Here is a 16579-nt window from a genome sequence, read left to right as displayed (position 1 = left end):
AATGTGAGTGTGAATGGTTGTGTGTCTCTCTGTGTTAGCCCTGCAACAGGCTGACAATTTGTCTAGCATACTGTTACGAAATCAGTTTCACCCCGGTTCTTTTTATTCCTCGGGCATCCAGAGACTGCACCGGAACTCAGTAGTCATTTTCACAAAACCTTTATTCATCTTTATTCATCTTCATTTAAGCATGCATCTTCTAGAAGGGAAGACGTGCAAGGCCGGTGTCCCTCTGCAGATCTTCCACTCCTTTGTTTGTTACAGTCAGCTTTATAGAAGCGACCCTATCATAATACCCCCATGGTGTACTGCAAACTCTGTCTGTGTGTGTATGCACGAGCGCGTGAGTGCCTGTGTGTGTGCGTGTACTCGTATGTCTATGTGAGTGCACGTGAGTGAGTGTGCATGTAGGTGTGGGTGCATCATAACAGTCAAAGCACTGTGTGTGTGTCTCTGTTTGTGACTTCCTGCCGGTCATAAAAGTAATCTCCTCACCTGAACTACACCAAATTCCTCTACACAACAGAGAAAACAGAGTTAACATATTACAAACACTGAGACCCCCACCCAGGTCTCCCCTGGGCAATTTCCACTCAACATTAACTTCTCTTTGTCTTACTTTCACAGTTCAAAGTGGGTGGGCCTCCTAGAAATCTACTCCTAAATTCATGACACACTCAGGCCTTTATTGCATCCAGGGCAGTGTCAGTGTCTCTACAATAATTCTACATCCTACCTAACACATTTCTAAACTCTCAAATAAGCTACGCATATCTTCAATACCCAGCCTGCTATAGGGCGAGTTGGATGAGAGGAAGAAGATGGATGGATGGATAGAGGAGCATTTGGACCCAGAAACTGTTACTTACTTCAAACTTAAGAAGCAGATTTAAAAATTTTTTGAAGCTCATTAGAAACAAAACAAAGCATTTTGTATCTCTCATCAAAAGGCACAGCTAAAACACAACAGCCAATACAGTGAGGATAACCTATGACAGGGGAGAGTAAATTCCATGCATCATGCCTGTTTTGCAAACAATGAAGCTAGTGATATTTTGACTAAATTTCATTTAAGCCCCAACATTTTTCTTTGATTGGTTGATTACATTTTTTTTGAGTCAATCTAATTCAGAGTGAGCTTGTGAAACTGCCTCTTTCAAAAGGTTTTACTGAATAGATAAATGAACATACATTTGAACCCTAATTTTGTACAGAGAATAAAAGAAAACAAGAAACTGAGATACAATCAACAAACAAATGAAAGACGTGCACTGTTTGAAGGAGACATGCAGCGCTGGCCTCCATGCTGCACGGCTTGAGGTGTCTGATCATTTCCCCACTGCTGATAGAAGTCTAAGCGCTGCAGCAGTTTCACAAACATGCATCAACAAGCTTGACCTGTAAAAAAAATTGGTGTTGATCTTCGTGAACCCATAAAATGGGCCGTGTTTTCCTTGGATATCAGTGCCATATAGAACTTGTGTAACAGTGTTTTCAAAGTGAAGTTTTCTTGGCAGAATTTGATGTTTGTGGGAACCTTACACTTGGTTTCTATTAAGAACATCAAAATGATGGTAGTTTTATACTGCTGTAAAGTAATCCAGGTCAAACTGGATGAAAACCTGGTGATTTTTATGTTTCTGCTGTGTTTTAGTTATTTCATGTGACATGAATAGAGTGAGGACGGGCGGAACAAGAAGACTGGGCTGTAGCTGTAGGGCACACAGAGGAATGTCAGAAATGTCTGACACACGCACTGTAGCGAGTGTGTGTGTGAATGGATAGTCTGGATTTGTGTTAACTCATTTTTTAATTTAATGTATGCGCGTCTTTCTTTGTGTGACTGGGTCGAACTCGTTAACCTCGGCTCAGGTAGATGTTGGGTTATTCTAAGCTTGCCCTTTAGCGCTCGCTGTGCCTCGGCCGTATTTTCTTCCTTTCCACTCATTGTCTCAGTGTAGTGTCTTGAGGTGAAGCCGTCAGTCTTCCGCTCGCTGGAAATCCCCGTTCCCACACTGCTAAAGTTCCAATGCTCTGACAGAAGTCCTGCACTGGCCGCAGTCAGGAATACTGCCTTGTGTTTCTCAGGTTTCCTTTCAGCATTCTTTACAAGCGGGTGAACTGATCATGAGACGACTTGTTAGACAATTTATTTCTCCAAACCCAGCCCCATTTTGCTTTGTCAAACCAATCAGACTGTAAGCCCACCTTGAGGTTATTGATGCTAATATCATATGAAAGCTTTTACAATACTAAGTGGAGAAAAATTTGTATCACAGCAAGATTTCAGTTGATGTCACAGCACATTTGCTCTAACAAATACTAGTCCAGTTCTACCCAGTGTCCAAATAAACTGCCTAACTGCCTTTATGGTCCTCAGCCAAAAATCCAGACTTTATACTACTTTCTAGATTACTGCTTCCACTCTGTGTGGTTAAAAAGAATGTATTCATCCATCTAAACCTATTGTTTTTAACTAACATCTATGGTTATACAAAACCTACACGGATATATTGATTATGATGTTTGACAAATTCAGATTAAATCCACCTGATTAAATATCTCAGTCACACAGCACACAGTGTAGATGCACACCCCCATTAAACACTGCTTAATCATAAAAATGTCTCAGCTTGGCTGCTGCAGCAGAGGGTTTAACCATAAAAGGCATCTTCTGAACCACCAAAAAGCCCAGACAGACAGTGTGACTCTTGACCAGACAAATGACTGTTCACAAATGTCAATCCGAGGGTGTATTAGTGGCTACTGAAAAAATGTGCTTCCTGTGTTGTGGGTTTGATTTCCTTCTCATATTGCGTGAGATGTGGAAGAGCAGAAATACAATTGGAACCCAAAGTATTTGAGCAGTGGCGCTTCTTTGGTAGCTTGCCTATAGTGGATTTTAAACAATCAATATGTGATTGAATACTTAGATGCAAATTTTTTGAAGGTAGTTACCGCCTGAAGCCATCAGCATCACCAAATGTAATAGTTTAAATTTGAGATGCTCTTTCAGGCCTTTACTGCAGCTGCTTTCAGTTGCTGCTTGTTTGTGGGTCTCTCCGCCTTCAGTTTTACCTTCAGTCACCGAAGATTGCTGTCTTGGGTTGAGATCAGGTGACTGACTTGACCATTGAAGAATATCCCGTGTCTTTGCCTTGACAAACTCCTGGGTTTCTTTTGCAGTATGCTTTGGATCATTATCCATGTGCACTGGGAAGCACTATCTGATCCGTTTTGCAGCATTTTTGTGAATCTAAGCAGAGAGTGCAACTCTGTGCTCTTCATAATTTATCCTGTTACTTCTATCAGCAGTCACATCATTATTTAACACTATTGATGTGGTTCCAGTGGTTGCCATACGTGCCCATCCCATAACACTGCCTCCTCCATGTTTGACAGATGATGTTATGCACTTCAGAGCCGATTCTCTGCTTCTTTGTGCTCTTCTCTTAACATCATCAGTGGCGCAAACCACTGGTCACATTGTTCTGTATTTTCATTCATACTGGCAATTGTAGACTTTGCCATTGTCACTTCTTTGAAAATGTTGGTTTGTTGATGTTGTGAAGTGTTTTTTCCTAATCAAGGAAATAATTCTGTCATTTTGCACTGCAGTCATCTTCTGTGGCTTGCTGAGCTGCCCCAGTGCATTCATTCTTTTTATGAAGCTACCAGATTGTGGAAACTTGATTGAAAGATAAAAACTGCTTGTCTGTCAATTGTGTGATTTCTTTTAAGCCTATGAAAATGGGAGACTTTGCATAAAAGCTGACGTAAACAGTTAGTCTAATGCTTTTGTTGAACCCTTTGAATTAAAGCTGAAAGTCTGCACTTGAATTACATCCTGATCATTTGATTTAAAACTCTGTGGTGGTGTACAGGGACAAAACTGCCAAAAACAAGCATCATCGTCCAAAAACCTGTCGACGTAACTGCAGCTTCACAAGGGTTAACTTGAAAACAGTTTTGAGGCAGATCCAGAGATTTTCAGTTAAACAACTTTTCTCTCCAAAGCAAAATGTGCCAAACACTGGGGCTTATGTTAGCATGTGACATAAACTTGAACGTTGTAAACATCTGATTTGTTTTACTTTTCAATGGTTCAATGTTCTTTGTGCCCTTGAGACATCATAAATTAAGTAATGTAAATTCATGAAATGAAACTTTCACGAGTCCCGTTTTTGTTTTGCATGAGGCTTTGGGAGCAGATGTATTGTTCATCTTTATACTTAGATCATCACATCATCTACATGTAGAATGGCCATTAATATCATCAGCAAAATTACAGTAGGAAGTATGGGATATATCAACAATTAACATGTAAGCAGTGTTTTTTTTTTAATTGGTAATTGTAAATATTGGTTTAAATATAGAACTTATTTATCTGAATACATGTAGACAAATTACCAAAAAACTTTTTAATGTCCTATATTATACATCCGATAGATGTAATAACTGTTTCTCTTTCTGCAGTCATCCAGTTTGGTTTCGTCTCTCTGTTCGTGGCTTCTTTCCCGCTGGCTCCTCTCTTTGCCCTGCTGAACAATATCATTGAGATCAGATTGGATGCCAAGAAGTTTGTTACAGAGCTGCGTAGGCCAGTCGCTGCACGAGCTAAAGACATTGGTAAGCTAATCTGACACTCAGTTTATGAATCGCCATTCTAAGCATCAACAAGATGCTACAACTCATCTTAAACCAGTCTGATTTGATTCTTTGAGTTAGCAGTGGCTTCAGGCAGTTTGGCTAATCTCACTAATACACAGACTGAAACCTCTCAGCTTGATTTCCAAGCATTTTTCACTGTACCCAGATACTTTTAAAGAGGTTTAATAAGCCCAAAAGCCACACTGTAAGGCAACCGATTCAATAACATTTTTCTAGGTAACTGATATCACCAGAATGATGGTTTGCCAGCGAAATAATTCACTTTGGATTATTAAAATAAGTAAATTCATAATCATCAGATGGATTATTTGTCTATGTGTAGCTAAGCTCTGGTCTATATGCAGATCACTTAAAAATTAGCTAACATTTGCATCACACTCAGTTATAAATATATCCTTTAAATACTTTATAGGTAAAGTTTAACTGACTGTCTCAGTCCCTATACAGTTTTATTACTGTACTTAATACAGACTTTCCTGTTTTTCCTGTTTATTCCCTTCAACTTATCCTTCTGTCTTTTTTGCTTCTCACCTTACAGGCATTTGGTACAATGTACTAAGTGGAATGGGCAAGTTCTCAGTCATTATAAATGTAAGTATAAACACAGTGTTCCACTCTTCCAGGTTTCTAAATTAGTAAATGAGGCAGATGCATGCAAAATAAAAACCTGAAGATAATTATTCTACAAATATTGTAGTAATATATGTGTTTTAATTACTTCACAAAACACCCAAACACTTAAACATTTATCACTGTTGGTGCAATTGGTAATCAATTTAAAGTCCTCTACAGCTCAGTTTATCTTGGGGAAAATGGTTGTATAGTATATATGTTGCATATACTGCATGGATCTTCCACTTCTTCATGTCTTTATAAGATTAAATGTTACCTGTTTTTAGAGACCGGAGACAGGAATGCACTAACAAAGTTGGCATAATGGTGCATTTCCAGACTTCTCTAACACAGATCTCTGTGCTGCTATAAGATAGGTGAAATTCAAAGTGCCTTAGAAATTATCAAATGAAAGAACAGAGAACAAGTGTAAAGTGCAAACGGGTCCAAACAGATCTCCTTTGAGCAGCACCTGGTGAGGAAATCCTCCTTTTAAAAGGAAGAAACCTTCAACGGAACTAGTCTCTGGATGGGCGGCCATATTTCTTGACTGATTAGTTAATAAGTAGTTAAATAATTGTTTATTATAGATTTTTAATAAAAAAAGATATTTGCAATTTTGGGGCAAATTTTACACGCAGGCATGGATAATGTGTGAAATACTCTTTTGGATCTGCTGATTAGACCTTTTGTCAATTTCATAACCTCATGAGATCCCAGAGTTGTATCTGAAATACATAAATATGCAATGTTTGTGGAGGGGAGGGGGAAGGGGGGTCAGGAAGGTTCTGCTTTGCATTTGTCTCTGGCCAGTGAGCTAAAGCCCATCTAGTTTACTTTTAATACTAAACAGATTTGTGGCAGATCCAAAAACAAGCAGCAGGAGTTTTTAATGTAATCTAGATCTGAGGGATTGGACACACACTGTGGACCGTGGCTGCTGGGGCTCTGTGGGTCTTCTCAGCCTGGCTGGGGGGCTTCTTTGCCTCTCTCCTGCTGTGTGCCCAGCCTGGAGGCTGCAGTCCGTGACCGGCTCCCGGTGCAGACGGCTCCCTGTGATAGCGTTTCCTCACCTGGCTCATGTCTGTCCAGCCCAATTTTACTTTTTAAGTGTGTGTGTGTGTGTGTGTGTGTGTGTGTGTGGGGGGGGGTGGTAGTATGTATCCATGATTGTTTATATTAATGAGAGTGTGGGGAGTGAGTTGGAGGGCAGGGTGGGGTGGGCTGCTTTTAACCATGTAAAGCACTTTGTGCTACATTGCTGTATGAAAAGTGCTTTATAAATAAAGATTGATTGATTGACCAGGAGCTTCACAACAATAACAGATGTGTATCTATCAGTTCTACTGACTTTAATGTTCCTTAAACTCAAATGTATATTAAACAAATGCACAGTTTACCAGATTTTTGCTCTTTGTAACCCCTGTCCCTCCTCTCACTGAAAAGAACAAGCATCAGTCTGAGGTTTTCTGTCCTTTACAGCTACAGATAGTTTGGCTTTGAGTAATAGCTGATTGTATTCTGATTTGATTCTGGTCTTACAGTAGCTTAATAAGCTACATTCTTCACTGTGAGAATGTTTCCTTAAAAATCAAATTGTTTGCATATATAAAAAGTGAAGGAAGAAATGTGAACAGCATAAAACATGATTCAGTTTTTATACTTTTCTATATCACTGGTCCTGACAGACAGACTGTTTCACTCTTTCTGTTTTGATCTCTTTGTCTTTCTGTCTATAGGCCTTTGTGATCTCCTTTACGTCCGACTTCATCCCTAGGCTCGTTTACGAGTACATGTACAGTCCGACGGGCACCATGCACGGCTTCATTGACCACACGCTGTCCTACTTCAACGTGTCCGATTTAAAACCTGGCACAGCACCACAGAACTCTGAGCTTGGAAACATAACTTTATGCCGGTAAAACACACACCCATGCTCACGAAGTATATTTGTAGCAATTACGTTTTGCTCACATTTCTGTGGGACGAGCACTTCTGTATTCAGCAAATAGCCAGTCAACATGGGAATACCTATTCAACTTGTTTATTCACTTGTCATACATGGACAAACGCTGTGCGTTTGGCCTTGTTGCTTTTGTTCCCTCAACTGCCAGTGAAGTATTTGGTGAGCATTCAAGAAAACATTCAGGCCAATTCATCAATTTTTACATCTGAGGAATTTAATTTGGGGAAGGATAAAACAGCATTTCTGTGTTTTGTCATAACTTATAATTTTGGCCTTTGCAGAAACATGCAAACAGTGTCTCTATTAACAAGGATTCACTCAGATTATTATGTATAAATTAAGGTTAATGGCCCTTTAATCTTGACTAAAGAATGTTTGTTTCATGGAGTTGAAATCTTCTCTTTATATCTGAACTTGTATTTGAGTTTAGGAACTTTATTTAGTGCTTTGAACGTTTATCACTGGTCTCAAAAATGTTTCTGTGATAAATTTAGTTAAACGTTGCTAATTTTGAAAATCATTACAAGTTTGGATTGCTTAAGAGTGTTTTGTTTTGGGTACAACAAACACTTTTTAATGCTCAACCTGAAGGCCTGTTCTGCATCTAATATTAAACTCCAATCTGAGGGAGGGACAGCTGATTTATTGATTTTTTTTTTTTTTCACTTGATTTTTCTTGAGTTGGGTTGTGCTACAGGGCTAAGGGCTGCAGTTGAATGAACCAAAAACCTTTTGTAGTCGTCACTATCATACCAAATATTGATGTATTAATATTTTGTGCTAGCTACAAATGTGAAACACTCAATTAAACGGCGAGGAACTAAGTTCTTGATTAAGACGCACCATCGCACCCTCATGCAAACTGTAATGCCACTTTGAATGTGGAAACAACAAGAATGGATTGGAAAGGCATTATTGCAAAATGCACAATTGTATCTTTTATGCATTTTCACTCATTCCACTGGTAAGCATCTCTTTCATAATATCAATATAAAGCTTTGCAGAGGAAAAGGTCATGGATGCCAGCGCCCACAGACAACTGAGGCCGACCTGCTGTTACATAAGATGGCAAAGAATTACTATGCGAGAATGCAGTCTTTGTACCACTGTAGGCTGATATGTCACATCGCAAGAATGACCAGATAGTGTTCGCCTTGAACGTTTCATAGGCGTGAAATTGGCTGCAGGATGTTCCAGGAAGATTTTGTGTGTCTGCAGTGAGCAGAGCTGTGTAGTCATGTATAGACTGTATCTAGACAGTGCTGCTGATGTGGGCAGTGCCTCTGGGCTCAGGGCAAATGATTCAGCTCTGAATTTCAGATTCTCCAGACAATGGTTGCCTTTTTTTTTTTTTCCTCCTCCTTCTTTCTGGCCCAGTTAATTTGGGGTTCTGGACATATGGATGAATGCATGCAATAGTCAAGATGAATGGATGGATAATAACTATCCATCCATTCAGAGGATGCAGAGATGAGGGGAGATATCATTGAACTGATGATCAGATAACAATACAAAGGAATGCTTTTTAAGACAGTAAGGAAACTGTTGAAATGGAAAGATATAGAAATACCAGTGAGGAAATGAATGAATGAAGGCAGGGGGGTGGTGCTGCATATGGATGGGTGGATAAATAGATGGATGGTGTGACAGAAGCTACCCACCAAGGTTTTACATTTTTAATAAAATTTTAAAAACAGCAGTGTGAGGAAGTTGAAGATTCTGCATCAGTGAGCAGAGCATGACTGTACATCTCCGCAGTCCTTTTTGTCCTACAGTGTTGTCGGTGTCATCAAAATTCTGAATGTGAAACAAAGAGTTAAACATTTTAAGACTATGTCAAGAAAAGGACATTTTCCTTTTCTATTTTCCATTTTTGATGATGTTGTGATGCTGATGTTAGCTGTTTTGTGTAAATTTATATGAAAATAGCAGTAACAGTGTATCTGGTTAAAACTTTAAACAAATAATTTTTATATTATTATATCTTTTTAGTGTATAGCTATTTCAAAACTGTTTATTTAAGGAGATGAAATTTGAAGTGTGGGATGTTGAGTAGCCCCTGGCGTAGAGTAAAAGCTCACTTTTAAAACAAAACAAAAAAATCAGTTTTAAAACAGATTTGGAGTGGCTGTACCTCCTCTTATATCACATCTTTGACCTTTGACCTCCATGTGTCTGACATCTACTGATATAAGTTGGTTATAATAAAATTATATTTAGCTTGAAAGTGTAGATTTCGAGTGATTTACAGAAAACAAGGAACCTACCATTATAGATGGAAATGTATTGAAAATCATAATCTTAGAGGAAAACTGTTAAAATTGCCATTTAGGTATATACCTGCTTTATATCAAGACAGTACTCACTCCTGAGCTGACAGGAAGTTGGCTTTGCTAACAGGCTTATCAGCAGGAAGTCAATTGAGGGTTAAGCGGTTATGCAATGGATTATCAAATAATTTGTAAGGAGAGGTTTCCTCTCAGCATTAGGAGAAAATATTCTTTATTTTCAGTGCTTGGTTTAGTAATTCAATTCAATTCAATTTTATTTATATAGCGCCAAATCACAACAGCAGTCGCCTCAAGATGCTTTATATTGTACAGTAGATCGTACAATAATAGATACAGAGAAATCCCAACAATCATATGACCCCCTATGAGCAAGCACTTTGGCGACAGTGGGAAGGAAAAACTCCCTTTTAACAGGAAGAAACCTCCGGCAGAACCAGGCTCAGGGAGGGGCGGGGCCATCTGCTGCGACCGGTTGGGGTGAGAGAAGGAAGACAGGATAAAAGAAATGCTGTGGAAGAGAGACAGAGGTTAATAACAGATATGATTCAATGCAGAGAGGTCTATTAACACATAGTGAGTGAGAAAGGTGACTGGAAAGGAAAAACTCAATGCATCATGGGAGTTTTAAGGAGTTATTAGGACATCGTAATAATAATGAATTGCAGTGGTCCAGCCTGGAAGTAATAAATGCATGAACTAGTTTTTCAGCGTCACTCTGAGACAGGATATTTCTAATTTTAGATAGATATGATACAAACCACTGCAGTGCATTACCTGTAATACCTACAGCATGCTTTAATCACTCTAATAGAATATTATGGTCAACTGTATCGAACGCTGCACTGAGGTCTAGCAGGACAAGCACAGAGACGAGTCCACTGTCAGAGGCCATAAGAAGATCATTTGTAACCTTCACTAAAGCTGTTTCTGTGCTCTGATGAGCTCTGAAACCTGACTGAAACTTTAATATATTGCCTCTGTATTAGTTTGCCATTACAGTATATTAATACTGTATTTGAGCAAATATTTGAAAATAAACTGGAATTACAGCAAAAACAAAAATGTCACAAGTGAAATGTTGAACAAGAATTCTAAAGCTGCTTAAACTAATGTCTGTTAAGTCAAGAATTTATGAAACAATCATTTAAAAACTTACTTTTTCAGGTTGGAGAGTATGGGTAATAGGGTTGTGACAAACATAGCACAGTAAAAAAAAAACCTTGAAACTTATAGGGAACAGGTCAGGAGAAAGGTACAGTAGTGAGTGTGTACAGTAATCTGTAAAACATAGTGGAACACTCATGGATTGGCCTCCCCAGAGCCCAGACCTACAACATTACTGAAGCAGTGTGGGATAATTTTGACAGAACAGAACAAAAGTCAGTCGAAATCCAAAAAGCTTTGGAATGTCATTCAAGAAGCCTCTTAAAGACCGCTACCAACAGACTGCTACTTTTAGCTACTCCCTTATGTATAAGGAGTTACTACAGCTCTATGTATGATTTGGGAGTTTTATTTTGCCAGATGCCCTTCCTGAAGACTACTTGAAGAAATTACAGGAAAAGAATGACATGAAAAGTTTCTTAAAGAGTTCAGGCTGTGTTGAAGAACATTTGATTTGGTTTTCTGTCAGTTTATTATGTTCTTTGTGACGTAATACCAGACTGATTTGGCTACATCACGGCAACACCGAAGGTGGTCATATAAAATATTGACTTTACATTTTTTATTATTATTATTTTTTTGAATTGTACAACTGTGGTTTTGCCTTATGTTTTGTATTTCCATGTATGTTTGCACATTTAACTGAATCACATTTTCCTAGTGAAATATAAAGAGATGGGGACTGGCTCAAGACTTATATTACTGTACGCTGATTGCATTGATCCACATATAGTGTAAAGTTTAATACAGTATATACTGCCATTTGCCAGCATTAAATAATCCTCCATGTTTTTAGTTTGAAATGAAACGTGACCTCATTGGAAAAACAACATAAAATTTTGTGCCCCCAAAGTCTGCCCTCCAAAAGATTGCATCCGGCTCCATTTTCCTGCCTAGAGCGATCTAGAGACAATGAATAAACTGCACAAGGGTTAAAGGGGTTTGGGGCAAATGTGGGGTGATGCCAAACCTACCAAATGGATCCAATATGAAGCTCATATGTTCGTACAACAAACAGGATGATAGCTAACAGCTACCATGTTGCGTAACACAGGTTTACTGTGTATGTATGTATTTATTTATTTATTTATTTATTTATAGATGGGAATGACCCAGACGAACACGAACCCTAATCTTATTGAGAGGTCTTCTGAAAGAATATTGAGTTAAATGCTTCAGTGCTGCAGAGCTCCACTATTTTAACCAAACATGGAGCTTTGAGAAAACACATGCGTGCACACACACAAGAACAGAGAGAAAAATAATCTTTGATAGCACAACTGTATTTGTGATTCCACCTAAGAAGTGTTAAGTGAATTAAACTGACAGAGACTGGTCTTATTTTATTTTTATTTCATTTTTTTTTTTATATTTCAAGATGACCTAAAACAAAATGTTGCAAAAATATTACTGAGAGACTGAGAGACAGATGACTAGATCAAAGGAAAAAGAAAGGGAAAGAAGACTGACTCTCACGGACAGCATTCCTCACTCATGACTGTATAAGGAGAAGGAGTCAGGCATCATAAGACCATGCTAACACACACACACTGGCCCTTCCCTCCCTCTCTGTTATTTCTATACTGTTAGTCAAGTGCTTAGTGAGGCAGCTCATTCAGTCCCTTTAATTTATTTTGACTTCAGAGGAATTTTTTCATGACAGTGTGTGGAATTGACTTTTGTTGTGCAGTCATTTTAATGTAAAACTTTGATGTGAGACATCCTGTTTGCGTGACGTGTTAAACTGCCCTGCAGTTCGAGCTTCCTGCATTTCTTTTCTGTTATGCTTTTGTTTTGCTTCTTGGGGTGTGCAGTTTTAAATACATCTATGTAAAATATAAGGAATATAGTTTTCAGGTTCAAGCTCTGTCATGATTTGCGGGTTTATTTGAGCCAGTGTTGTTGGGGATCTTCCAGAACTGATCGAGTTATAAATGCAGGAAAGAAATGACTGACTTTCTGACTTTCATGCTCAAAAGAATATTACAATCTCTGTAATTTCTGTGAAGGCTCTCAGTCATCCAGGTCATTGTAGTCTAAAGAGCTTGGAAAGAAAAGCATCTGGACTTCTTTAAGTTGCTTGAAGACGTTTCACCTCTCATCCGAGAAGCTTCTTCAGTTCTAAGGGTCAAATGGTGGAGAGTCCCAGAATCTCTGTAATCATGTTTCCATAAATTGCTGCAGAAGTGAGAGAGGACCTTTGCACCACACTTGATCCAAGCATAGTGCAAGCAGTTAAAGTTTGAGTACTTGATTGAAAATCGTTCTTTGGTTGTGCTTTTCATAACATTTTAAGTCTCCACTAAAGTACATTTTTAAGTACGGAGTAAATGTTGCTTTTTAACCTGATTTTGAGTGTCTCCATGTCTTAAATGTGCACTGATTCAACCTAATGTTGAATAGATGTCTACTGTCTATAGCTACAGCTCCACATAAAGCCAGTCTTTGTCTCCACACTCTTCTGTACATTTAGTGGTTTCAGACGACGCGTTTTCTGCCTAAAGATGTGCTTGAGGTTAACAATAAGAGGGACTGTCTCCTAGTTCTTGGCTTCAAAGGAATGCTCTATGTTGTACTTTGCATCCCACAGGAAAATGCAGCCTCTTTTACAATAGCTGTGAAAACGGAGGCCAAAAGCAGTGTAACATAAAGCCAAGTGTCATTCTCTACATATTTGTAGAAGGTTGGTTGATGGTCAGATTAGTAACCTGCTGCTGAACTCTGGTGAGCTTCAACGTTTCAGATGTTTACAGGTTAAGGCTGTTCAATGCTTTTACTGGCATTTTAGTGATATTTCATAACATCTCATAATGCTGCAGGTTGCAAAGGTCTCTCAGCCAGTTCCATAACATGCATAGTAGTATTGTTATTTGGAGTTTCAATACCCACAATTTTACTAAATGTGTTTAGATGGAGGTATTTTAACCCACAGTTATTGCTCATTGCCTTTCTTTTGAAAATGCTTTTTTTTAAATCCTAAAGTAGGATGTAAAGAGGGTGCAACCTTCATTAAGGAGCGAGTGAATTTAAGGAACTTGGAAATCTAAATAATCTTGGCTGTGCTGAAGTTGGATCATCTAGACTGTTAGTTTATGTATGCAGTAGCTCAAATCAGATGCCTGTCCACAAATGCTTTTATTTTCTTGGGAATTTTTTTTTTTTTGTCCGTTTCACTTATTTTATTTTAAGAGAGAGTGGGTGGAAAATTGCCAACAAACCACTGAGGTTTTCTCCAACACTCACTCAGCAGGGTCTCTTTGATTTCATAATACTGCTGAATCTCAAACAGTCCAGTTGCAACTTGACATTTGTTTTCTAATCCTCTCTGGTTGCATTTTAGCCAACAGATACAGAAGCAGCAGCAGCTCTGGTACCTGAATGTACCAGCTGTACCAACTATATTATTCATGTCTTTCTTCCAGCAGCAAATAACTCACATTTTTTTCTCCAGTGTTAACAAACCGCTTTTTTTTTTTTTTTTTTTTTTTTAAAGTTAAAGATATAATGAATGAATAATGAATAATGAACCAACTGTGCTTTATTTATTTATTTTTTTTAATTTCACGTGTTCACTCCTCACCTTCTTTTACCCTTGAACTGAATTTGGACGACATCTTTCTGTGATGATTAAAACAGACTGACACAATTTCTGTATCACATCTGGTATTGCTGATCCTGTGGGGACCGCAATCTAATTACTCAAGATTTGGGGAACGACAAATCCCCATAATCTCAGTTTGTGCTTTTTAGTATGATTGGTAAGGGTTTGGGTGAGGATAGTAGTAGTTATGGTTAAGTGAAGTTTCCAGGTATAATGTCAAAGTGTGAAGTGGTGGTAAAATGGCTCTACCCTGTCTACCTTTTTGTTGTGCACTTGGCTGTTATTCTTAGTCCTTGTTATCTTATTCTGCCTCTGTCCTTATTTGGAGCATGTAGACCGTTTGTACAACATGTGGTTTGAGTTTCCCCATGTTTGTTTTGAAGGTACAATAAAGCGTGTTTACTACAAGGACAACAAATGAAAGGAATCCTGATAAAGTTTATTGCACTTTAAGTTTCTCGACTGAGCCAAGGAGCTATGTTTTGATTAGGCAAGGTCTCAGCTAGATAAAGATGCTGTAAATCAGTTTAATCTTAGGTTTGCCTCATATTCTCAAACTCTGGACTCGTAGATATTCTTGTCTCCATGGGTGTTTTATTTTATTTTATTTATTTTTTGTTCTAGGTATAAAGACTACAGGGAACCCCCATGGTCTCCAGACGCGTACCAGTTCTCTAAACAGTACTGGTGTGTCCTGGCTGCAAGGCTCGCCTTCGTCATTCTGTTCCAGGTGCAATTTCAGTGTATTACTCAGTTTCTGTTTTTTTCTTTTTTTTTAAATCCTGTCTGCATTTGCAGCGATGCATATAAAAGAAACACATGCCTGTGTGTGTGTGTGTGTGTGTGTGTGTGTGTGTGTGTGTGTGTGTGTGTGTGTGTGTGTGTGTGTGGTTTTTTTTTGGCCAGTCATTCCAAACTGAGTGGATCACACTCTGCTCTCATTATGGTCAGGAAAACAACCAGATGCTTCATGTTTCTCAAATGTCCTTGGACAAGTTGTTAAAGTTTCATTCTTTATTTCTGTTAAGAAATAATCATGACCAGAATTCAGGTACTATACAGTTGCTCTTAAACTTTTGGTTCAATAGTTTTTTTTGTGATGTGAATGGAACAGTGAGAAATCATTTTTAGTTTTACCCACTTATGTCCTTTATCTGTGATTGCTGCAATTTCCACTAAAAATCCTACTCCCATAAATAGTTGCATTAGTAAAACTATCTGAAATAGATGTAAAATTGTTGTCCTGAATAAACTCTCATACGGCATCAGAATGTAATCAAACTGTTTGTCAGAGGGAAATTGTAATTTTTACGACCCTTGAGCATAACAACAGAAAAAACAGCAGTGCTTACAGACTGAAAAGTTTGGGAAATCCTCAACAACTCACTTCAGTATTGCTGTCATCGGTCAGAAGTGAGCTTCTCTCACTCATTGGTCCATGTTGGACTCTTCAGAATGTTTCACCCAGCACTGACAGCTCCGGTTAACAATAGAGTGACGGCCTGCGCAGATAGGGGAAAAAGTCCGGAGTCACTTTGGTATCTGAGTAATAATAATAATAATAATGGATTGGATTTATATAGCACTTTTCAAGGCACCCAAAGCGCTTTACAATGCCACTATTCATTCACTCTCACATTCACACACTGGTGGAGGCAAGCTACGGTTGTAGCCACAGCTGCCCTGGGGCAGACTGACAGAAGCGAGGCTGCCATATCGCGCCATCGGCCCCTCTGGCCAACACCAGTAGGCGGTAGGGTAAAGTGTCTTGCCCAAGGACACAACGACCAGGACAGAGAGCCCGGGGATCGAACCGGCGACCTTCCGGTTACAGATACGCAGAGTACACACACTACCAGTGTTGGTCAAGTTAATCAGTAACTAATTACTAATTACTTCCCCAAAAGTAATCCCATTACTTTACTGATTACTTATTTTCAAAAGTAATTAGTTACTTAGTTACTTTTAAAAACATGATTTACAACCTGAATAGGTGATAAAGCAATAGATCTTTCAGCCCAGCTCTACTTTCTGCCTAATCCATCATATAAAATGTAATCAAATGGAAAAAGTCTCTTTTTAAAATTTGTTTTTATTAGTTTTAATCTTTATGACTTGACTTTATGCATCAAGAAAACATTAAATTATATGCAACATTCTCTGACTGGAAGAAATTTGTTTAACATCTAAACCTATTTTCTGCACATTCCTGCACATAAAATAAAATATTTTTTTGTGTTTACACTCAGTTTTTCAATAGATGCAAGTAAAACA

The 16579-nt window shown here is 38.4% G+C and overlaps 1 protein-coding gene across 1 annotated transcript in view; it reads left to right on the top strand.

Moving 5' to 3' along the window:
* The window catches only part of ano2b (anoctamin 2b), a 57600-nt gene that overhangs the window by 39656 nt on the left and 1365 nt on the right, over positions 1-16579 (top strand). Inside the window, exons 21-24 of the mRNA XM_085376635.1 lie at positions 4477-4629; positions 5210-5262; positions 7023-7201; positions 14930-15035. Coding sequence (XP_085232761.1) covers positions 4477-4629; positions 5210-5262; positions 7023-7201; positions 14930-15035 — 491 coding nt within the window. The remainder of the gene's footprint in view (positions 1-4476; positions 4630-5209; positions 5263-7022; positions 7202-14929; positions 15036-16579) is intronic.

This window comes from Diplotaxodon limnothrissa, linkage group LG17 (genome assembly GCF_057381915.1).
Source record: "Diplotaxodon limnothrissa isolate DT_005_m linkage group LG17, D_limnothrissa_male_GT1.1, whole genome shotgun sequence".
Lineage (NCBI taxonomy): Eukaryota > Metazoa > Chordata > Actinopteri > Cichliformes > Cichlidae > Diplotaxodon > Diplotaxodon limnothrissa.
This window is presented reverse-complemented; position numbering and strand designations above follow the sequence as displayed.